This window comes from Sinocyclocheilus anshuiensis, unplaced genomic scaffold, assembly GCF_001515605.1.
Source record: "Sinocyclocheilus anshuiensis isolate Anshui unplaced genomic scaffold, SAMN03320099.WGS_v1.1 scaffold538, whole genome shotgun sequence".
NCBI classification, from domain to species: domain Eukaryota; kingdom Metazoa; phylum Chordata; class Actinopteri; order Cypriniformes; family Cyprinidae; genus Sinocyclocheilus; species Sinocyclocheilus anshuiensis.
In genome coordinates, this window is record NW_015544166.1 from 1,410,330 (window position 1) to 1,436,103 (window position 25,774).

The 25,774-nt window shown below is 37.7% G+C and overlaps 1 protein-coding gene across 1 annotated transcript in view; it reads right to left on the reverse strand.

Moving 5' to 3' along the window:
* Positions 1 to 25,774, reverse strand: part of LOC107695859 (staphylococcal nuclease domain-containing protein 1-like) — a 200,156-nt gene that overhangs the window by 98,432 nt on the left and 75,950 nt on the right. Inside the window, exon 14 of the mRNA XM_016495938.1 lies at positions 23,635 to 23,744. Coding sequence (XP_016351424.1) covers positions 23,635 to 23,744 — 110 coding nt within the window. The remainder of the gene's footprint in view (positions 1 to 23,634; positions 23,745 to 25,774) is intronic.

Genomic DNA, 25,774 nt, shown 5'->3' on the forward strand with positions numbered 1-25,774 from the left:
TGATGTACTGTTGCGATCAGCCAAATGCTTTAGACACTGCAGTAGGGCTCACTGCAGTTCTGCTTTAACCCTCGGAGTGCTGGGTGCCGCTTAAGTCTAAAAGGCTGGGCAGAGGCTGCTTTTCTCCCTTTTTCTTTTTACTTTGTATGCTTTTCAGTGCTGCAGTGGCTTAACTGAGCTTATATATGATTTATTGGCGAATTGCTATTTTACATCATAAGAGATGGCTTGTTAAAAATTACATATTTCACTGCATTATTTCCAAAGTTCTGCTATTAGTGTCAGGTAAACATAATAGTGAGGTTGTTGCACGTTGTTGTCTGGACAATTGCTGCCTGCAGAAGGTTTCAAAATACATTAAAAAGACTGAGAGGTCTGAACAAAAAAGCTGGCCTGCCTTTGCTTTTAGCACTTAAGAACGGTCTGGTTAAAAATAATTGGTTGTTAAGCAATTTGAAAAACATTCGGAGTGAAGCATCCATTTCTAACCCAATGTTTTTACTAGAACTGAGCGATGTGTGTACATAAAACATGATGCACATAAAAATTGAGATAAAACAAAATTCAGGATTTTTCTTTTGTTTCACCAGCAATTTCCTCTGCACATTGCAAGCCAATGCATTAGACATTGACACCACACAGACGGGAAGTGAGTTGTCATAAATCAAGCAGATTCTGTATGCTCATAAGAGGTGCATCATGACATCGCACAGGCTTGTAAGGTTTGACTGCGACGTGTAGATTATTGTATCCCTCTCACTCGTTCAGAAAGGCTTGTTTAAGTGTCAGCAAGTGCTTTTTACCTTGGCTAATTGAAATGCAAGAATAAGAAATAATGAACGATAGAAAAAAATTAGGTCATAAATTGATGGCATATTAGAGGGTAATAAAATATAATACATGTTTGCATAGCAGGGCATATTGGCTGAGTGCATACAGGCTGTCTAGAAGATTTAAGCTGATTACATGATAATTGATCCAGCTCACACAGACACACACCCTTTACATAAAGTTGGGACATCTGGCCACAGTGAGAACCAGTACCCACTGTACGCCGAGACAAATATGCAAGCACGCACACACAAAACAAAAATGAATCTGGCTTTAGGCAGTGCAGCGCCCCAGTTAAGGCCAGTCTCACACTGTTTGTATCTGCGCTTTAAAAAAAAGAACGTCAATGGGAGCAGTATTTCTGTATACAATGTCTTTATCAGTAATTTTGGCTGTCTGTGTCTGTAGGGTACATTCACAGCACAGACCTCGATTCAATGGTAGTTTGGGGAACTGTGGTTAACTACAGATATGCAAGATATTACTATATAGCCATTTTAATTCAAACAACAACTGATGCCAAATATTAAAAGCAAAAACAAGAGCTACAGATGGTCACTTGAACAGATCTTAATGGTGAAGTGTGTCATTTCAGCACCACTAGGGGCACCAAATTAAATCAATGATTTATGATTTTTTTTCCCCAAACACTCCTGATTTCCATCTCTCACTGTTTGACCAAACACTGTTGGTTGAGGAGTAAACTTGAATTGTTTCTGCACATTTATCATGGTTATGAAAAGTATTAAAACATAACACATTAGTAACTGCCTCCCTTAAAGTGCTTTTTTTTAATTATTTTTTTTACAAATATATTCAGGTAGAGTATCATTTTATCACTACATATTTTACAGCTTATAACCCTTGTTCTCGTGTCTTCACAAACAAAGCCTTTGTTGCTGCAATAACTTTAAAAACTGCAATTACAGCCAGTGAGCGCCGTTTATGCAGCTGAACATCAGAGCTATAATTGCCAGTCTGGTTTTAAAGGAGCATTGTATAGGTCTGAAGTGGATCCTTGAGCAAGCAGCATATAAGAGCAGAGAAAGAGAATAAAGGAAGAGGCCACATTCTGCTGAAGGGTTTGAGGACCCTTCATGCTCTTCAGCCCACTGATGAGAAAAAGCGACCCACATTCACCAAACCAGACTGCAGTGTGGCTCATGAGGCAGACATTTACAATAACATATCTGCTCAAACACAAGTGGGAATAATAGAGAGGATGCTGTTAAGAAGTTACATGGAAGAGAAGTGGGGGGGGGGGGTTTAGGTCGGTGAAAACGTTTTCAACATATCAATCACGAGCCAAAAGAAATGTTGGTGAAATATTGCATATAAGCAAACCTGTGAATCAAACAAGAATGAGATTTAGACAGCAAAGGACTAAAAAGTGCAAACATGCAGCAGTATGAAAGAGAGGGATCTTAGAGTGAAAGCATGTGGCAAGAGTGCCAACTAGAGCTGAAGAGAGTAAGGTTACGGCTATGCTGTCAGGGCTGTAAAAGTGTAGGTGTAAAAATTGAGGAGGGGCATTGATAAAGTACAGATATAATGTAGGTAGTCAGGCCAGTGATGGACCACCCTGAAATGAGGGATCAGATGGGGTCAGAAACCTGGCTTATACCTTGCAGGGAGGGTATGACTCCATTATGGTGCTGTTAATGGTGAGAACATCTACTGTTTGGGTTCATTTCTGGTGCTTAAAAGGGTCATCAACAGTTTATTTCTGTCCCCCATATATAAAAGATGTGTTTTATTTATTAGGGTAATTAAAAGTGATAGACTGCTATATCGCCAAGGCCGATCAAATGGCTAATAACAGGCCATTTTCTATTTATAACTAAGTATTATCATTAATTTTTAGTGGTTTTAAAAAAGACACATTGAGAAAATATAAATTCTATTGTATTATCAAAAGATGATACACTTTATAATAATTTAAACATTCTTGCAAAAATACTTTTTTTACAGTTTAAGAGACTGCAATTTGATCCAATAATTACCATGTAACCCAATAACTACACTCTGTATACTATATTTTGAACACTAAAACAAAAACAAAATGTGGCACCATTTGTTTTTTATTCATTAGTTTGTATAAATGTTGTATGCCTTAGGCAGGACATAACAGCAAATTGTATGCTTTAAACTATAAGAACCAACTCATAAGAGCCATTAAGTTTGTCTTGACTACTCTGATCATGCTAAAGTGTCTCGATTCACTAAAACAAAAAATTGTTTAAAAAAAATCATTAATTTGAGAATCATACTAAGCTGGTCATAGATTCGGTTAAAATGTTGTTGTTTATAAAATTAGTTCTTAAATCTGGTGCCAAAAGTTTTGAAAGTGAACCGTAGTGATAGTATCAGCTCCAAAATCTATAAACAGCATTATCAACAAATTATGTATATTATATAATAATTTATTTTTTATTTTGATTGAGAAAAAAAAAAACATTAGCTCTACTTTAAGATACAGTTTATCAGCCCATGCATTTCTTAGAAAACAAACTCATGACCTTGGCATTGCTAACGTCATCCTAGTTGAGCTACAGGAACACAACTGGTCACTTCTGACAATCCATGTATATTTATAATCTGCCTCGTACATGCTTACTGCTTAGATTGCTTTGGTTTGTATGGAAATATTTGTACATTCTTACATTATTTGCCAAAACAGCCCTTTTACAAAAGCTAACAGAGCATTTGTCATTGTCTGACCTTCTCATTGGCGGTCCCAAGAGAGCTCCTGAACAGATGATAACTTGCTGCACTTCTGTCTGGGCCTCAGTTCTGGCCGAAAATAAAAGAAGTGGCTTTATGAAGGCCACCGAAGGCCCCTAAATGAAAGACAGCACAGTTAATCAACGTTTTGTTTTGTTCTGTTCATACCCTCGCCCATAAAGGGGGAGAAGAGGGTCCAATTACCCATGAAGTAAACACATGAAAAGCAGTGCTGGGGTACCAAGTCACCCGTCATTAATTCAGATGCCTCTGTCTACGGTTAATGGCCGGTGCACAGATTTTGTCTCACCATTTGTTAACCTCTGAGCTGGCATACTAAAGCACACTAGCACTTAAAAAGAAAACACAAAGGCGTAGACGCTCTATATCTTCACACAGTCGCAAATCAAGTAACTCTTCGGACAAATAATACTCGCTTCGCATAAAGATCGCCATAAAATCATTATGTGTGCCTGAAGACCAAAAACACAGAACAAGGGTTCTCAGTAGACAATGCAGGTAGTAAAACTGTCAGCACGCATGCACACACCAGCACAGCCCTTGGTGAGTGTTTAAAGTAGAAATCTATCTGAGGTTTATAGGCCCCTCTCCATGGCACATTTGCATATCTCTTTGGTGCCGTTTCACATGCCTCTGGTGTCGTATGGGTTTTGAGAGGGAGCTGGTGCCAGCCTGTTCCATTTTAACTTCATGCAAATGGAAGAAGCTTGAGGAAGAATTGTGCCCCCTCCGTCCTCGACATGTTTAAAACGTGACCCAGAGGGCATGTGCTTCAGATGCAGGATGCTGGGTCGAGCACAAGCACTGCAGCAAAACGACTCCATTTGGTGCACTTTGCATTTTTTTCCCCCGATGACTGACAAACAGCTCCTGCGACTTCAAAAAGGAGAAATTAAACAACGTGGCTGCCCAAGACAGTAGTTATCAAACCCCTTCTGATTCACTATGTCAAAGTGGCATAAGCTCATGGCTTCCAGCAAAACAAAAAAGGAGGATAAGAGACGGAGGGGGTAGAAAGTGAGAAAAGGCACGTGTAAAAATGTGGGCCGTTTGGAATGCTGTCTTACATATTACGTTAATTTGTTGCTGTGAACGATTTGTCTGTCTTTAAAAACAAAACTACCATTCCTCTGAACATTTTGACCAGCAGGCTGTGCGTTCCAAATTCATTTTTTTAAAGATCAGTGATTGAGAATGTAATGGATGAAGGAATATTAACCAGGTTGGTGCATCATGGGATTTGTAGTTCTTTAAAAGCTATAATGTAATTTTTCTCTTATTTATTGTTACCATTTAGGACGCTGTGCATAATTGCTTAAGTGTAAATGCCGTATTCAAGGTGATGGATTCAAATTCAATATATTAGGATACAGTGAGAGCATTTATACAATTCTCAGACGGTTTTACGAGCACACAGGCAGTCTCTAGTTTTTAATGGACCCACATAAATGCTTTTGAAAAATAGAGAGGAAAAAAATGAAAATAGACTCTCTAAATTAGATCGTTTGAGAAACACAAATGAGTATTCATATACTTTATAAAGTCTTAACAGCAAGGCTCTGCAAAAATGCATTTTCTGATGGACAGGACCGTAAAAACACACAGAACAATGCAAAATGAAGAATGTAACCAACAGAGGAAGTGTTTATCAGGCCAACATGCCGAGAGCAGCAAAACTCATTTTATGCTGCTGTCATTCAAAAATCTAATGTTTTGTAAAAAGTATGGACAGTATCGACTCTCAACTCTTAAGAAATTATGTACTGTTAAGTCTGTATGAATTCAATATGGATGTACTATATTTGCCATACTGACAACATCACGTTACCTACAACCAACGTTGAAGAAATGTTCAAAAATCACACTGTATCTACTCCCCAAAAGATGCATATAAGTACCTTAGAGTAGTAATATCACCCTTAATGTACTACTATTAACCTTTTAGAGGTAAATAAGTTACAAAGATGCCACAGTGACAAGCTGTTGTACCTCCTAAAAGTACAATTTCTGCTAAAAATACAGCTGTAAAAACAACAAAGTAGCTATAGAAAAAAAATATATTAGCTGTAGAATAAGACACCCTGCCTTTTGTTTAAAAAAAATTTATTTTCTTTTTGGCAGAACACGGATTAGCTGCGTTCTGCAGGTTTTTTTTTTTTTTTTTAGATACGAGAGAAATTCGTGATTTGATGTTATTCAAACAGCCTTAACCGTTTGAGAATTTGGTCTTTCCTCTCTTAAGTGGATATCAGCTGTGTTTTATACCCATTAGCTAGAGAGAAAAAAGCTCCCTGGGGTGTTGCCAAGATGGCCATCGAGTGATCTAACTTTGCTTCCGGTGATTGACAGACACTATAACCTCTGCTCAAGACGTTTATGTTCGTCTCTTTGCCCATAGCTCTCAGAATGGGCTTCCTTCGGCAATCCTGCAGGGAAAATACAGTGGTGTGAAAAAGTGTTGGCCCCCTTCCTGATTTCTTTGCATGTTTGTCACACTTTAATGTTTCAGATCATCAAACAAATTTAAATATTAGTAAAAGATAACACAAGTGAACACAACATGCAGTTTTTAAATGAAGGTTTTTATTATTAAGGGAAAACAAAATCCAAAACTACATGGCCCTGTGTGAAAAAGTGTTTGCCCCCTAAACCTAATAACTGGTTGGGCCACCCTTAGCAATCAGGAAGGGGGCCAACACTTTTTCACACCACTGTAGAAGACATATCTGGTGCATCCTTGCATCAGCATTACCAGACTCTAAAAGTTCAGAGAGAAATCTCACAGCACCCGTCAATAAAAACGAGTGAAAAGCATTTAAAGCCCACTGTTTTTCAGGAAAGAAAAATGTTACCAACAGGGGGCGCCGCTTAGGATGAACATCAGTACTAGCTTGTTTACATTCACCTGTGACATACTAATTAAAGGAAAGTGCGGCAAACTAGTAGACACACTGACACGAGCCACGTCTCCGAAGTGGGTCATATTTCAGAACACGCTGAAAGGCACATGCTCTAATCAGCAGGCATTGCCCTGAAGGAAGCGGTGCACAAATGCAGCCCAGGGCAGCCTGACATTTCCTGGCTGATGGAGGTTAGCACTTGCTAAATCAGCTCAGGTGACAGCACGGCGAGCGGCGGCGGCTTCGTTTCTAGATGCGAGCGCTGATGCCAAGAGTGCCAGATACATAAGAGTAGATTAATACAGCCGTAAATCTAAGCCAGCATCCTAGAGGCTTCTGGGAAAAAGAAAAGATGCACTTGATGCATAGACTACGCCAGAAAGGGGTCATGCTTACACTATTTTCCATTTTAAGATGGCTAGCAAAACCCTGTAAGAACACCGACTTGGCTTGCCGTACACCTGCGCTAGCTCAAATCCCACGCTTCTCCTGCAGAACATAAACATCAAGAGCTTAGCCCCCAGGCCCGTGGCGCAAGACGCGTCCAGTGTCAGGTTTCTCGTACCGCGCTGGCAGACGGCGCAAGTCTTGTGCGCAAGATGCTCGGATAACGTCGGGCATCTCGCTGGCATTCGGCAGGGGTGAATCGAGCAGCCCCGGCACATGGCTCACCTCCCAATTCCGCTGGCACGAGGCACGCAAACGCATCTAGATCATGACACAAACAGCCATTAGCAGCCTGTTAGAAGTACAGAAAAGACAAAGCCACAGAGGCAAATGTACCTGTGGGGATGAACACAAAGGACTGGAAGCTAACTAGATCACTTTAAAGAGGTGAAAAAGAACAGGACGGCCAAATTCCAGCCGCATCCTGGCATAGGAATGCGTTTGAGAAAAGCAATAAAGAGAAAAAAGAGCAATGGTGTTCTTCTGGCCATACCTAGTGAGTATCTTGCTGTCAGTGTGCACTTTGCAGTTAAGACGGCTTTCTGAACCTCCCTGCTCAGGCGTGAAAAAGCTCCATTTCAGAGTTCTGGCTGGCGGAGCCACAAATGCACACGCTCTTAATGCTCTCATTAGTGTAATTGAGCAAAAATGTCAGCATAGCTGCAGCTATTTCCATTTTCTTTTTTAAGTTGTGCAGAACTCATTTATAGGCGCAGGCTGGAACACAAATGATGAGAAGACTTTCAGAAGCGTGAGCATGTTTTTTGCGAACCCATTTGTGTGAAACCTGTGTTCTTTGTTGAGCTCTTTAAGAGGCAGATGCTTTTGCCATTAATACTTGTATTATTATCGTGCACGCTACAGCGCTAACAGACTCATCCGAACGCACGCACAAGCAGAACAGAGAACTATTTGGATTGGATTAACAACCGTTATGATCTAGACCATATGGTATCTCTTTTTTGCCAATTACCCTTGATAGCTTTGCCTTTTGCATCATCAGTCAATAGTGCTGCTGGAAGTTTATGGATGCAAGTATCAGAAAGTAATGTTTAATGTTGGGTCAGCCATCTTGTTAATGTGACTTCGCACAGCTCTTGTTCTGCCTAAAGGGAGAGCTATGAGACCATTACAGGCTTAGATAGACACTTATACAGGACAACAGTAATTGAACAATCGTCCGTGACAAACTTACAGGCTGCATTACATTAACAAAGCCACATTGACCCAGACACTTCACTACAAACACACTCCAATGAACTCTATTCTCTACTATATCGCTAAATACTTTAAGATATGTGCCCCAATTCAGTATACACTACATTAATATCATATTTGTATTATTAATGTTTCAGCTGAATTCAAAACTATTATTGATTATATTCTACTATAATGTAACAAATTCTAAAGAAAACTAACATAATATTCGCCATCAATTCATTTTATGCAACATGTGCATACCCAGAACAGAAATATCAGATGTTAATATAATATAATATATAATATAATATAATATAATACATAACAAAAATTCATCATCAACAAATTTAATATCAAATATCAATATCAAATTAAAAAAATATCTGATTACAGTGCAATCTATTATATCTAACAATATTATACTGGATTATCATTTTTAATTCATTTTTATGACACATGCTTCGACATACATAATATAATATAATATAATATAATATAATATTAATATAATATAATATAATATAATATAATTCAACATCAATATATTCAATATTAAACAAATAAATTTGAACTGAATTAAAAAATATTTGATTATAGTGTAATCTATTATAGCTATTATCATAATCGATACATTTTTATAACACATCCTTAGACTTACTTAGACCTATTAATATCAACAGAAATATCAATATCCATCTATGTGTGTCAATAAATTGAAATACAATAAAGTATAATAGCATAGAATAGAATAGAACAATATAATAGAACACAACAGAATGGAAAAATTCAACAAACAACATCAAACAAATAACTTTGTTTTTACTGAATTCAAAAATATTTGATTATAGTGCAATATATTATATCTAACAATATTATACTAGATTATCATTATTAGTTCATTTTTATAACACATACCTAGACCTATAACATAAATATCAATATCTATATATGCAAATAAATGTAAATAACAATCTAATCTAATCTTCAGCACCAACTGTAATATGTATGTCTGAAACAAATCTGAAATAGAAAGAACCCTATATTAATAAATAAATAAATAATAAAATAAAATTAAATAAAATGTAAAAAAAAGTCTCTGTACATTTGATTGAATTTCTAGGGCATTAACAATTTGGATAGCATTCTTGCCACTATGCTCAAAAATGAATTTCTGACCCTGAATAAAGTGATAAATGAATCTTTTCTTTACGCACTATTAGGAGAAAAATCAAGCCGATTTGAAGCTCTATAGAAGGATTCTGTCCTGCTTGCCCTTCTTCTCGAGCCGCGTGGGGTGGAGGAACGCTGACGTTGCGTGGAAGATTAGGCCCTCTCCTCTGGGCTGTCGGGGTGTTCTGTCTGCCTGAGTAAGCTACTGCAAGATTACACTCCCAGAGCTGATTCCTGAGGATAGAATGGCCCCCGGGGCCCACAGCAGGGACTAGAACTTCAGGACAGACCTGAAACGTGACACACACTCGCTTCATTCTGCACACACTCTAATTAGCTAGAAAAGTTGGAATACCCATAAGTGAGCACACATGGGGGAGTTAAGAGACTGCCGGAATGAAGGACAGGAAAAGGGATGGGAGATGGGATCAAAGGAGAGGAGGAGGAGGAGATGCAGGGTGAAATGAGGAGAGAATGCAATGGTGTTGATCAAACACGGGAGGGGAAGAGGAAGGTTGGCTTGAGGAAATCTGCGCGTGTGTGTGTGTGTGTGTGTGAGATGACAGCTGTCAAGTGTGAATGGGCCAAAGGAGAGACCAGGATGAGGCTCCCATGGCAACCAGCAACCTGATTGTCATGGGAGCCATTCAATTTGGCGCTAGAAGCTCCTATAAAACTTCCACCTTTGGCTGTTCGTCACATAAACACATTTATACACGTATAAACAAGCATTAACCCAACAGCTCTTTAGTGGATAATGGCCCCTTCACACACGACGGCACCTTTCAGAAAGGCATAATATCTCAATTCTCCTCAAAACGAGGAATCGCCACAGGTTTTCACACTCAACCATTGAAGGAGGTGAATAAAACTCCTAACCACAATAACACGGCTCGATATCATTGATTAAAAGATTACGCTTGCGCCGCATGAGTGCGAGCCACTGGAAAAGAGCAAGACAGTGAGATGACAGGACGGAAATGGTGAAGGGCGTTACATCAACGCCGCTGTGCTGTTTGATTCCCTCAGCAATTACGACAATTATCACTCTGTTGTCACTCTATCAGGCTCAAGCTAAAGACCGTCTTGAAAAAGCCGGAGAGGAGTGAGGGACGGAGAACAATAAAGCTGCTATGAGTGTGTGTGTGTGTGTGTGTGTGTGTGTGTGTGTGTGTGTGTGTGTGACCCGACCCAGTAAAGACATGTCATAAAGCAGCTGAGAATGGTGGGCACACAACATGGCCGTCTGGATTACAGCACTGAATCAGTTTAGCAGCCTTATAAAACAAGCGCACAAACATGTATGACCAGCTACAGGGCCATGGGTCGAGGGCAGGAGTGTGAATGAAGACTAACTAAATCTTTCCATCTCAAGGCCACTTCACCTCAGGAAGTTGATCAAAGCTGGAGCTCTGAAAGGGGTCACGGCAGAAATGGCTCTCTTATGACGCTTTTCCATTGCGTGGTACGACTCGGCACGGCTCGGCTTGCGTTTCCACTGCAGTTCAGTACCGCTTTAGAGTGGGCGGGATTATTCACGTCTTACAAAACCTAGTGAGCTGCCCACCTAGACACAGCATTTCTGAGATTCTTTGTCACGTCTGAATGTTTTTAAAACATGTTTTGAAATGCAAATCGAAGTATGAAATCACAAACTATTTTAGAGCAGAACATGCCCTAATGTTCAAAAGTTAGGACTGTACTTTTTTTTTTTTTTTTTTTTTTTTTTTAAACACTTTAAATAGAACCGTACCGAACCATACCGTGCCGTACCATGCAGTGGAAAAGCGCCATTACAAAACCTAGTGAGCTGCCCACCTAGACACAGCATTTCTGAGATTCTTTGTCACGTCTGAATGTTTTTAAAACATGTTTTGAAATGCAAATCGAAGTATGAAATCACAAACTATTTTAGAGCAGAACATGCCCTAATGTTCAAAAGTTAGGACTGTACTTTTTTTTTTTTTTTTTTTTTTTTTTTTTTTGGAAAGAAATTAATACTTTTATTCAGTAAAGATGCATGAAATTGATCCAAAGTGACAGTAAAGACTTTCATAATGTTACAAAATATTTATATATTTTAATTACATGCTGTTCTTTTCATCAACGAATCCTGGAAAATCACAAATCATAGCTTTCTCAGAAACATTAAGCAGCACAACTATTTTCAACATTAATAAGAAATGTAACTAAATCAGCATATTAGAATTATTTCTAAAGGATCATGTGACACTGAAGGCTGGAGAAATGGCTGCTAAAATTTCAGGTTTGAAATCACAGAAATAATTATTAGTTGTTGTAACTGTACTGTAATAAGATTAGTCATTGTAATTTTAATAATTTCACAATACTTTTTATTGCATTTTTGATAAAATAAGACTGGTAAGACTTTCCACCAATCAATTAATCAACGCAAACTTTTTAATAGTAATGTATTATGCATTATTCATATTCACGAAATGCAGAATTTTTTATTTTACTTTTACAACATTAATTAAATTACATTGCTTTTCCAGGCCTAGAAAAAAAAAGAAAAGAAAAGAAAAACTGTGTAACACTTTAGTATAGGGACCAATTCTCACTATTAACTAGTTGCTTATTAGCATGCCTATTATTAACATATTGGCTGTTTATTAGTATTATAAAGCACATATTCTGCATGACCATATTCTACATCCCTAATCCTACCCAATACCTAAAATTAACAACTCCCTTACTAACTATTAATAAGCAGCAAATTAGGAGTTTATTGAGGCAAAAGTCGTAGTTAATGATTTGTTAATAGCGAAAACTGGATCTTAAAATAAAGTGTGACCAACAATTGTTTTAAAACTGATATTTCCATGTTTTCCAAGAGCGTGGGAACCTTGTATGTTTGTTTATTTCTTTCTTAACGCCAATCCAGCATCTATGGCTATATCCATGGCGAGAACCAGTTAATCCATACACAAGTCTTGTCTTTACACACACATCCGGGGACCATTTAGAATGTTCAATTAACCTAACCTGCATGTCTTTGGGCTGTGGGAGGAAAGCGGAGCACCCGGCGTAAACCCACGCAGACAGAGTTAGAACATGCAAACTCCACACAGAAAGGCCTCCTGTCCTTGCCAGGGCTCGAACCGGGACCTTTTTGCTGTGAGACAACAGTGCTAACCACCGAGCCCAGGGAACCTTGTATGAAATGAATGAATTGCCATATAAACAAAATAGAAAGCCCTTATTGGGTGAAATGAGCCCTGAGACAGGAAGTTTAAGGGGAAATGGTATTTAGGTCATGGTGACATTACTGGGGTAAAGAAAGACAAGCTATGAAAAACGGATCACAATGAACGGTGTACCCATGTCCTCTTTAATAAAAACAGACAACGGGTGTGTGTGTATGCGAGTATGTGGAGTGGGGTTCTCTTGGAAGGGCATTTCCTCTGTTTGGAAGGACACAGAGGGATTTGACTGCTGGCACCTGGAAACGCTAAAGGAGAAAAGAGGACAGCTCTACAGTCACTGGAGTTTTACTGAATGCTGATGAATGAAATATACTAATAGTAATCTTTAGTCAACATGAAATCAGAATGAATCCTATTTAAATAGCATATATGGATGCTGGTTAATGAGCAATGGTAAACAAATAACCAAATAGCTTTTTAGCCAATTATTTGGGTAATGTTTTTGGCAATATGTCTTTTTTAAAATCTTGCCAATAACTAATGGCAATTTAATGCCAGGTGAAGGGATAATTCATCCAAAAATGAAAATTAAATTAGTCTTTTTTTCACCCTGGTGTTCAATCCGTGTATCATTCGATCATTCGTTTTTTGATTTAATATTGAAAGTAGAAAAATTAGAAAAAGGCTCCTTTTTCGTTTTTTTCCAAAAAGGGAAAAACTACAATTCTGCTTAAATTTTCGTTTTTCGTTCATGGGTGGAAAAATGAATAAACAGCTTGAATATTCGATTTCTACATGTGGGCGGGAATTAAACGCCCCTTTCTGCTGATTGGTCAGCCGAAGATCAAACCGTGCCATCATCAGTTCTTCCGCAGTATCACGCAGCAGAATAATAGTCCTCCACTGCTGCAGTTGTACGGATTAATAACCCATTTGATCAATTTCATATTTTTCTCATCAAACAGACCTTTTCTTTTGCTCGACACAACTCGTACCGGGGCAGAGTCTAGACAGGTCTTTCTTCTGTGTAGACCAGCGGTTCTTAAAGTGATAGGGGTTCCGCAAAATAATTTGCTATAGCCTAAAGTATTTCCAAACTGTAAAGTCGTTTTTTTTTATCATGATACATAGGCCTACTGTAATATTAAATCAAAAAACGAATGATCGAATGATACACGGATTGTGTTCTAATGCCATATACCATTACTTCTTTTTCAAACCATTAAACAAGAAAAAAAAGAAAAAGAAAAATCACACTTGTGCTGGTTTATATAATGACAGCAACTAGCTAGAATGGATATTTGATCAAATCTCTAATTTTTTGATCAGAAAAAATAAAGATACAGCATTAGAAAAACACCAAGGTGCATAATTAATGAATCAACTTTAATTTTTGGGTGAACCGTCTCTTTAATGTTAAATGTAACAGTTTGTGGCAATAAACAAACAAAAAAACGTAAAGTTGCAATTACAAATTCGAAAGTAAAATAGACTTGTGAATGCAGTTTCATATTGACCAAATACAGTACTGTGCTCTACATTTTAAATAAATAAAAAGAAGAACAATTTTCTACATTGGGAATAATGGTGTAGAAACAATTTTCACTCAAAAATTGCTAGTAAATTTCACAATAGCTTACAAAGAAACAGCAAGATGTTTTGGATGTTAATTTTTTAAGTATAAAGACTGTTTGAAATCTTTACAACAGCTCAAATTCTAAAATCTTTCAGCAAATATACACTGAAAAGGCACAACCACTTCATCCAAAGGCGGGAAAATCTCGTTAGAGATCTCGTCATGGAGGACCATGCTACATGGAGCTCTATGCCATTCTGCATCTTCATCCAGCACACACACAACGGTGAGTGCTTCTTTTGCAACAGGGGCCTCTGAAAAAGCCACCAGTGTCTCATTTGCACGGCCAGCATTCTTAGGACACAGCTCCCTCTATGGAAGGGGTAATGACAGCATTTTAATTTGCTTCTATTTTAGCAGGGGAAAAAAATAGCTGGGAGGCTAATTGTGTGCACACTGCATTGAGTTTAGGCTCAGTGGAGGTCTGTGTGCCCTCTGCAGGAAACATTCACCTCATCTCACACTCACATGAGCACTGCCATGAAACTACATTCCCAGATCATGGCGCTCAGAAATGCAGGTACATGGGAAGAATCATACAAGCAAGTATCCGAAACAAATAACATTAATCTGCATTTTCTCACACAGACTCAGCAGAAGGCTGTGTATATCCATAGAGATTATCATTATCCCAATATTTTGGTAAATTTGTGGTCCTCCGTTTCATATTACTGTAATATTATAAATAAATGCATATACAGTATATACAAAATCTCAATCTGATCACTGCAAAACAGTGTTAACTACAAAAATCATTTTTATTAACTAAAAGAGCTAAAATTATATATATATATATATTTATTTTTCAGTGAAAAACAAACTTAAAAGAATACGATTTAAAATCTTACAAATAGATTAAAAGAATAAATATAAACTAATGCTAAATAGAAATAGATTTAAATAATAATAATGACAAAAGCACATAAATTACTAAACGTTAACCTAAACCGAAAATAAGCTAATTCAATATATTAGTTCTATGACCTACTAAAACGACACTGCCACAAATTACAACAAAAACCATGCTATTCAGAGAACACCAGATAATGAGAAAAATAAAAGAAACACAAAAAATTATTTTCTAAGCACAAAGAAAAAGTGAGAACTGGTAAGCAAGACTCTAAGCTTTATTATTACAGTCCTCAATTCAAAAGACGACAAAATGTCACCCTCACAAGGGGGTCAGAGCGAGAGAGAGAGAGAGAGAGAGAGAGAGAGAGAGAGAGAGCGAGAAAGAGAGAGAGAGAGGCTTTCACACAGCGAAGAGCCAAGAGTGAACACATATTTTCCTTTCAGTCTCTCTTTCTCTCCATCCAGTCACTTAGCAACAAACTAGCAACTTGAAAAACCCTGCAAGCTCCTCGTACAGTGAACACTGAGCCAGTCCATGAACAGACAACAAAAGCAAGAAAAGGAATAAGTGAGAGAGGGAGGGGGGAAAAGGGAGGGGAAAAAGGGGGCAAAGGACAAGTGAACAAAATGGGTATTTAAAAATGGTGAGTTCATTCACACCAGGGAAGACAAGAGATCTGCCTAAAACTCTCAGACTTGTGGCACTGAGACGGAGTTACAGAGAGATATGAGGGTGAGAAACACAAAAAGATTCACAGAACAAAAAGCTCATAAAAGCTTTCTCTCAAATCACATAAGAAAAAGAGAAGACGAGAGGAGTTTTACGGAAAAATTGGCAAAGAGCAGAAGAAACAACTACAGATTGAAGCAGATATCAGCCTGAACTGCAGAGAACACTCTGGGATCCACATATTCACTCTTACAAACATAAGATAAAAACCATCAATAAACTCCATTCTGTTTTGCTACCGTCCCTTGATTCAGCTTCAAATATTCTTGATATGGGTTTCAAAGAAAATAAATATTCAGGTGCACTAAAGAAAACCTTTTGTCTTAAAAGGATGAGAGTCATATTAAATACATTTGGTATTTTCATGATGCATTTTTGTCCAATTGGAGCTTGACAGCTGAAATCTATTTTTAGGGTATGGAAAAGAAGAGTTTTATTCTTCTGTAAAATATGGTCAAATGTGTTTCTGGAAATAAAAACTAGAAAATAAAAACTATGAATTATCATCATATTTATAATGATACCACATACAATTATGTTTGTTTTATTATGTTTATAATTCTCTTTTGTAATCAATAAATGTACATTAGACTGTTCTGTGCTACATTTGTGTTATTTCAGTGAACCACCTGTATTATTATTTTCATGTGTTAAGGTTATTTTTAGGTCATTTTAGGGTATACATTTTATATACCCATACCTTTTTTTAGGGTATACACAAACTCTGCTGTTTACTTTTAAAGTAAACAGCAGAGTTTGGTAGTTCAGGTAGATTGGTATATTAACATTATACAGTGAAGCCATAAAATATACAGGCACCAAAATGCAATCTCATAATTCCAGGACTGCAAATCATTTTATTTTCTACTGTGAACTTAAAAAATAAATAAATAAATAAAAAAACAGTAAGCTAATATTTTTCTATAATAAACATCCGCCATTCAGGTTTTTGCTTCTAACAAAGTATCCATATGACATGATATTTCACCCCAAAACTAAATCATTTGTTCAACCTAATGTCTTTCATCAGTGACACTTTAAATATGAACTAGTATATGCATTTAGTGCTTCTCTTGAGAAAGTAAGCCAAATGGGTGTTGAATGACACAAGTGTGAGTAAATGACAAAAGTTTCACTTTTGGCTTAATACTTTAACCATAGCAACAAAACATTTAATGTGCAGAAAGAGCTAAGATGGAAATGACTATGGTCAGGTTTGTGGTCAAACTGGTTTCTCATATAGCCAGTCTGCAAGGAAACAGGATCAATGATCTTTACGCATAAAATAAGATACAGATAGAGAGAGGGAGAAATACTCAAGAAGACTGGATCATTACTCAGCTCTTGTGATCGCTGAACAACAGAAACAACTGCAGCTCTTCACTATTACTAATACACATGATACTGTGATATCAGATCAGTGAGTTCAGAGACCTTTTAATATTTGCTTTCAGATTCAATTTCTACCTCATTTAAAATCCGGCTCAACCCTAAAATCTTGCACAGGGCTGAAATCACTTTCAAAAGCCACATTTATTAATCTAAAAATAATGTGCCTTTACAAAAGACTTGTCTTTGTCAAACCTTGGCTGGAAAAGCAGCTGGAGAAGAGATGAGAATCATACAGCGGAACCCAATTGATAAGTACAGAGACAAATCTCATTCTTATGAACTCAGTTCCAGCACATTAATACTTCAAAAATCACGACAGCAGGAAAAACAGAGCAAAAATCTGAAAATCCCACGACTGCCGTACTTCAAATATGTATGAACGGCCACATTCGGTTGAAACAAGAGGCCACTGGCAGAGTTTATGACATATGCTACAGTTTGAGCATGTGTGTGGTGAGCAGAAATCTCTAATGTGACTCTACCACAGCAGCTCTCCCAGAGGAGCTCAGCTGCCCAGAGTGTGTCCTGCCTGTCAAACACACCATTAATTATTCAGCGAGAGAGAGGGAGAGATTGTGGGCTACACTGATCAGCAACACAGAACAAATGAGAGAGAGTGAGAGAGATGTAGAAATGGAAATAGAGATAATCTTAAGTAATGATGTTGGGATGTGCGGCTTATGTAATGGCAGAACTCCATGGTGCTGCTCACCCGTGCAAAACTCGCCAACACCATGTGGGTTGTATGGGTGGTTGCCAGAGTGTTGCTATACGGTTGCTTACAGGCATAAGTCAAAAGGGTCCACATCAAAACCTCTATAGAGTTGCACCAGCTGTTTGCTAACCTTAATTAAATTAGAATGTAAAGTTTACACTAAGGGCCAATTTTATTTCCCACATTCTGAACAAATGGTGCAAAGCAAGACTTGGCTAGAAAGTTGTAAGCTCTCTGTAATGTGTAGTTATTAGGGTTGTAATGGTACACGTATTCGTACCGAAAATGTTTGTATGTGTACCGAACAAATAATTAAATTTTCAGACCACAATGCCGTTTTGGTGCTCTTTGATGTGGCGTGACAGATTGCTAAACGCATCAGTTAAAACGGCAGCACAGAGCGCAAGTTAGCGTGATCGTCCATTCATCTTTATTACTAGTTATAACACGAAATAAACACGAATGAACATCTCATGTAATCACTCAATCAGTGTTTCAAATCGTGGAAAGACGTGATTAAAACAGGTCGTAAACAAAATGTCACAGCATTTCATTTACCTCAGGTAAGTCATCAGAGTTACAGCTCGTTACTTCATGAGAGAAATTAAGTCTAGAGAAGAGCATTTTGCGAAATATTAGACTATACTCATTATATTTGACTACCTGTTAGTGATGTCTTAATTATTTAATGTACGTTTCAATACATTTTATGTAACAAGTTATAACAGCCACTGTTCAAATGATTATATTTCAACAAGTAGAAATTGTATAATTTAGAAGTTAATTTAAAAACAGCATTGTGTACAATTTACATGCTTGCATACACTTTTTTAACTTGAGTGTTGATTATTATAGTTAAAAATAAATAGTAATTGAATTTAAGTTTGGGCTCTGTTGTTAATTGTAACCTTATAGTAATGTAAAAGGGCTCCCTACAGTTTAGAGCAGAAGCTGAGGTAGATTTTTATTCTTAAGAAAATATTAATTATAATTGAACGTATTTAAAGAAAGAGGCATTTAATCACTAAGCCATTGTTTAATTTAAAAACAAAAAAACAAACAAAATTTATTTACCTTTCCTCCTGCTGTAGCGAAACCATACCGAACCGTGACATCAAAACCGAGGTACCGAACCTTCATGTTTGTGTACCGTTACACCCCTAATATATGTGTGTGTGTGTATGTGTGTGTGTGTGTGTGTGTGTGTCAACCGGTCAACGGTAATTGAATATAGTATAATAACATAACTATAATAATAAACAACAACAATATTGACTTGGTGCTCATTTACTCCACAACTATGTCAAGTTTTAACTAGTCCACAGCTGGTGCAATCAGGTAATATGACTTGGGGACTTATGAGCATGGGAAAACTAAGTTTGAACATAGAAAGTGAATCACACAGAGATGCATATAACAACACAACCAGACATAAATCACTCAAGTGGTAAAGACAGTAAGCCAACTCACAGACCATGCGTATGAGCGAGACTAAATACACTGAGACACACTCAGACACTACGGGGGTGTATGTGTGTAAGACGTAGCGGTTTTGAACAAAAAGGTCATTTGTTGAGTTCGGACGATCTGTGAGAGGCAGCTGGGGTGGCACGCATGAGGATGAGTCATGACTGTGTCCGAGCAGCTCTCTCTCTCCAAGCTGCCACGCTTGAGTTTCTGCATGTGCTGCCATCAACAGTCCTCTTTCCCATCACTTTACTGCATGAATGCACACACACAAACCGCCTCTGCCCTACTCCACGAAAGCAAAAGATGGACAGGAAGAGAAATAAATAAACAAAATCTATTATCTCTTATCAAGTTCAACAAAAAAGAAAGTGTATCTATACACATATACAGTATATGAGTGTGTGTTCTGCAGTACACTCTCACACACACTGCATATGCGGTGCACTGTGCACTGCACTGTCCTAAGCCTCTGATTGGCCAAGAAGTTTTCACATCACCCAATCTTCCCATTTGTGGTAAAAACAGTTACTATTACAATAAAAATGCATTCAATTCTGTGGAGGACACTTGCAGACTATAGGCCTGGAGGGCATAAAAACTATCTGAATCTGGCATCCAAATGAGACTGCGTGATCCAACCTGACCAGCACTGTAAACATTTAAGACCCAAACCTGAAATAGTCTTCACAAATCACATGGGCGGTATGACCATTCTTATGCCACAATATGAATACGTTTTATATTAGGGTAAGAGTATAAATGCAAATACAGTTTGTATTGCTGGAAATTATATTTGAATAACCATGTGGTGGTAATGCCTATTTCTGGGTAATTCACTGAATTAAATATAATTTCATTCCTCTTTTTATAGAGGAACTGGACGGATTGCAAAGCAAAGGGTAAGATTATTCATTACAATTCAATAAGTCAGACATTCGTTTTAACAGCTTCACATTACATGCCAAACAAAATTAAAACACTACAATTAATATGATATAATATGAGGCATGAACAGTACAGCAAGGCTGAAACTGCTGGATGATATACATACTGTCACAACATTATCAGCCCTAAAAACTCATGTTGTCATGTTGGGATCTTAGGTCAGGTAGCAGGATACTCCTCTTGTCTTCATTTTCCAACTTTAAGAGATTGAAACTGACAAATTTGATTCATTTCTATATTAATTCAACTATATCAAAGCACAAACACTCGCAGATGCTTTCGCTCTTTCTGTAGCAGCTTGCTATGTGTGCTTTAGGAAATCCAAAGCCTACAGTCTTAATTCCACTTGGCGGAAACCTCAAAAGCAGGAAGTGTGTGTGGAAGAAACATGCAGCCTCTCATGCCAGTTTAATTATGTGCTTCAGATCATGAGAGATTAGAGCCAGATTGAGAGAGGAACAACTTTTAGGATGCAGCTTAAAGTGGGCAATACAAACACAATGGCCTTCCACTGCACACACAGATGCATGTATGGAGAGCGGGACAAAATACAAAAAAAAAATGAAGGAAAAACAAAAGCGCTGATGGTTCTACGCACTCCACACAAAGCCTGAAATATTGCGCAGACTAATCTGTTTTGTTATTTGGATACAAGGTTGATTTTTAATCACTTGGCATCCAAATATTTAATTGCAGTGTCCAATTTCTTTTTTTTTTTTTTTAAGAATTATGAAATTTGGCACTCACATTTTGATGAGAACATCTGTTTTTATCATGTTGTTGAATGCATCACACTTGATGTTTCCTGCACCATTTGGCCAATGAATTTCAAAGACTTTACTTTAGCAGATAATACTTCATATTTTTGTACATCTTTCTCTTTTTTAACATTATATATTTTTAATCAATATTACATATATTATTTAAAACTAAAAATATTTTTGAAAAAAAACGAAAACGTATTCACCACATCAGAATCGACAAACATTTATATTCACTGTAGAAAATGTTTATGAAATAAAAAAAACCTATAATCAAAAAAATGGAAAGATCATGGAAAGTAAATTTTTCTATACATATTATATTTTAAATATATTATCACATTCTAAACTATTAGGATTCATTGTAGAATGTTCTTTGTGATGATGAAAAAAATACTTTAATATAACTTTGAATATAAATGTTTGTCTTACAAAAATCAGAAAAATGTATAGTAGCCATATAACCTAAGAACTACTAGAAACGCTAACATTTAATGAAAAATTAACAAAAAAAATTACGTTTCTAGCTTATAAAATGTTTATGAGCCGAGCATTAAATTAAATTCACTGTAGAAAACAAAGCTTAAATTTATTTTTTCATGAGCATCTTAAAACCACACAAATGTTTGCAGGTCCAACATCTACTGTTCATTAAGATGGACTGGCACTCTGACAAACAAATGAGACTTCACACTTTTTGAGTGGATCACAGCCTACACTTTTCCTCAAGAATATTCATTTCCCATAACAGGCGAGACTTTGTTTCACTGTGGGCGATTAGGACTTTATCTTTTTTATTTTCCCTGCTTCATGTCGCTTTTGTAATTCTCAGCAGTAGGTCCCTGTGTCCAGTCTTTCTGTTAGAGGTCGACCGATAATGGGTTTTTCACTGGCCAATGCCGATATTTAGAAATCAGGGCAGCCGATGGCCGATATATGATGCCGATTTTTTGGGCCGATATGTTTGGCCAATGTTTGGATAACTTTCCGGCATCAATTCTAGTAGGGTAAAACGTAATTACGCTTTCGAAACGGTCTGTTTTGCCCTGCCATCATTAGCTGAAGCTGTGTGTGAACAACCAGCGGCTGCAGAGTGAGAGTTGCTTTGTCTCTCGCGCAGCCAGAGAAAGATTCTCCGGTGTTCGGCAACAACGCTTAGCTGCCCGCAGATGCGCCTGCCTATAAATCGGCCTAATTTGCAGCACAATCGGCCGATGCCGATTAATTAAAAAATGCCAAAAATTGTCCAATTAATCAGCCGGCCAATCAATCGGTCGACCTCTACTTTCTGTAAAGTGCAGGTTAAAATTAGGCTCTTAAAAAAGCTCCTCTCATTAAGCCTGACTGCACCTCCAACCTCTTTCACATATAGTATAATAACATAACTATAATAATAAACAACAACAATATTGACTTGGTGCTCATTTACTCCACAACTATGTCAAGTTTTAACTAGTCCACAGCTGGTGCAATCAGGTAATATGACTTGGGGACTTATGAGCATGGGAAAACTAAGTTTGAACATAGAAAGTGAATCACACAGAGATGCATATAACAACACAACCAGACATAAATCACTCAAGTGGTAAAGACAGTAAGCCAACTCACAGACCATGCGTATGAGCGAGACTAAATACACTGAGACACACTCAGACACTACGGGGGTGTATGTGTGTAAGACGTAGCGGTTTTGAACAAAAAGGTCATTTGTTGAGTTCGGACGATCTGTGAGAGGCAGCTGGGGTGGCACGCATGAGGATGAGTCATGACTGTGTCCGAGCAGCTCTCTCTCTCCAAGCTGCCACGCTTGAGTTTCTGCATGTGCTGGCCGATATATGATGCCGATTTTTTGGGCCGATATGTTTGGCCAATGTTTGGATAACTTTCCGGCATCAATTCTAGTAGGGTAAAACGTAATTACGCTTTCGAAACGGTCTGTTTTGCCCTGCCATCATTAGCTGAAGCTGTGTGTGAACAACCAGCGGCTGCAGAGTGAGAGTTGCTTTGTCTCTCGCGCAGCCAGAGAAAGATTCTCCGGTGTTCGGCAACAACGCTTAGCTGCCCGCAGATGCGCCTGCCTATAAATCGGCCTAATTTGCAGCACAATCGGCCGATGCCGATTAATTAAAAAATGCCAAAAATTGTCCAATTAATCAGCCGGCCAATCAATCGGTCGACCTCTACTTTCTGTAAAGTGCAGGTTAAAATTAGGCTCTTAAAAAAGCTCCTCTCATTAAGCCTGACTGCACCTCCAACCTCTTTCACACAACATTAATAGAAACAGCACCCGTACAGCGTCAAGCACCCCGAGGAAAAGGTAAGAATAGTGTGCAATCATGTGATTTCCTCATAAAATGTCTGATCCATCACATCTGTGGTTCCTCGATTTGGACGTGTAATTTCTGTGACCATTATTTATAGAGTAACTGAAACATTCAGACAGCCATTCTCTGAATATAAGACAGAAAAAGGCAAGTGTGCTTGAGTATCTCAAGTGAAGTAAGACAGCAGTAAAGACACGGGCAGATAGTTGTCACAAAATGACCAGCGAGACCAAACATCACAGGCACTGTCATGTCAACTACAGAAATGGAAAGTCTAGAAACAGCTTGTGAAGACTAAGGCGACAGAAACAGGCTCTAAATGACAGGAACAGATATGAAGGGGCCTTACCTCTCTCTGAAGAACCAGCTCTTTGGTGAAGATTGTGGCTTCCTCACTGTACGGCTCTGCCACCTGCATCCCACCTGGCATGTTTCGAGACCCTCGGGGACACTCGATACCTGCACACAGAAACATAGTGCACATGTGTCACATCTATTTTGGTGAGCTCTTTAATCCCTCACGTTTTTGTTTGGTTTGATTATTCAACAACTTATTTGTGCAACACTCAAAAACGCTTACATAATGCATTACATTGTTCCAATTATATACAATATAACATATACTAATAGTAAATGTAAAAAAAGTATGCTTCTGTTTATGACAGACTACTGTTATAATCAAACATGAATAAAAAGTGTATAAATATTACACATTTTTAATTTCAGAAAATTACATTTATGGCTCCATTGACTGGAGAGTGAATAAATGTTGTTAAACACATTGTGATGCTAAATCTGTAAAATGGCTTCTGCAGACCTTTGTCTCACAATGCTCTTTTCAAAATGATTGGCACGATGTTCTATTATTAACACACAAACAAAACTGAACCCCAAGCACAGAAGAACAGACCTGGGCTTTTTCTTATTAGCCTTACACATCAATGTAATTGATAATGTAATGAACTACAGCAAAAAATGCACTCACAAATGTGCATATTAAGATTTGGCACAAAAGGTCACCGCTCTTGTTATCATAATAGAATTTCCCCTTCATACCCTCCAAAAAAAATTAAATAATAAAAAATAAAAAATTAGTAGCCAATCGGCATTATCCAGCTCTGAGAAAGGAAAGGAAAAAAAATTAAAAAAAAAGACTGAAACAACTCAATTATCTGGTAATTGTCAGTAAATAGTTCCAAAATTAGCATTTATATTGCTCCGGGCATCCGATCTGCTCAAAGGCAGAACACGATTTCTGACAATAACAGGAGTGTTTTCGGGAGACGGACATTTGTAAACTGGTTGAAGAACACATAAGATTGAAGAGCACTGCATGAGAAACAAGACTGAAAAACTATTAGGAATGAAACTGTCTCTCGGTCTCAAGTGATCAGATCAGAATGCTGGTCTTTAAAAATTGCACCTTGACAGGCTCTTAGTCAAATAACATCTTTATCTGCTTTCAATAATACCGGCTTATCAAGCCTTGACCTCTTTGTTAAAGAAATCAGTTTATACAGAGATCTGCGCATAAACATTATCTACAGAGCGGCTGCTATAGCCACTCATCAAAACAGCATTCAGAAAATGAGAGCAGCCGATGAAATTGCAGCCTTAGGAGAAATATTTGAAACCCTATTTGTAAAAAGATCCAAGGTTATGATAAAAATGTCTCAATCAGTTTTTTCTTCTGTTTCCGTGAAGCTTTCAATGAAAGGAGCTGCGTGTGTAAGTGATTTTCTCTTGAACAGATGTAATGACTTCTAACAGTCAGAACCTCCTTCCTTGCCCCTGAAAAATGGCATTTCAATACGCATACTGAACAAAACACAGCAGTTCAACCTGTTCAACCCTGACTTCCTCAATTAGAACGGAACTATCAAACAATTGTTAGCCTTGCTGATTCAGAGATGTCACAGGGCGAGCACAGACGTCCATTTCAAGAAAATGTTTGGACGGATTTTTGTTTGGCATGTGTTACGCAATGAAAATATTTACTCAGACTAGGGCTGGGCAATTTTCCCGATTTTATCGATTAATTCGAATTTATTGCTTTGCCACGATTTTATTATTTAGAAATCGAGGAATCGTGATTTTGAATAGAAATATTACCAAATGTTAGAATTAGACACTTTGACAATATGCCGGTGATAACAGTAAAGAGAAAAGAACGATCCAACCGAATGTCGGCGCACGTGATTAACCGCTCACGTGTGACACGCTCTGTGAAGGACCATAAACTTAGCACTAGGCATCATTAGCTATGTTTCCATCACCCTATTTTAATGCGTACTTTGAAATATCGCATGAGAAACGAGTGATGGAAACGCCAAATTTCAAATAAAAATCCCTTAATCATTCCATAGCATCTGAAATGTTATGGTCATTCGGAAATGCACGAGCAAAGTCTGTCATCAAAGTATTTCTGTATTATTGCCTCCCAGAAATGTCTTACACGACTGCGTTCCCAAACAGCAGCATCCACCTCC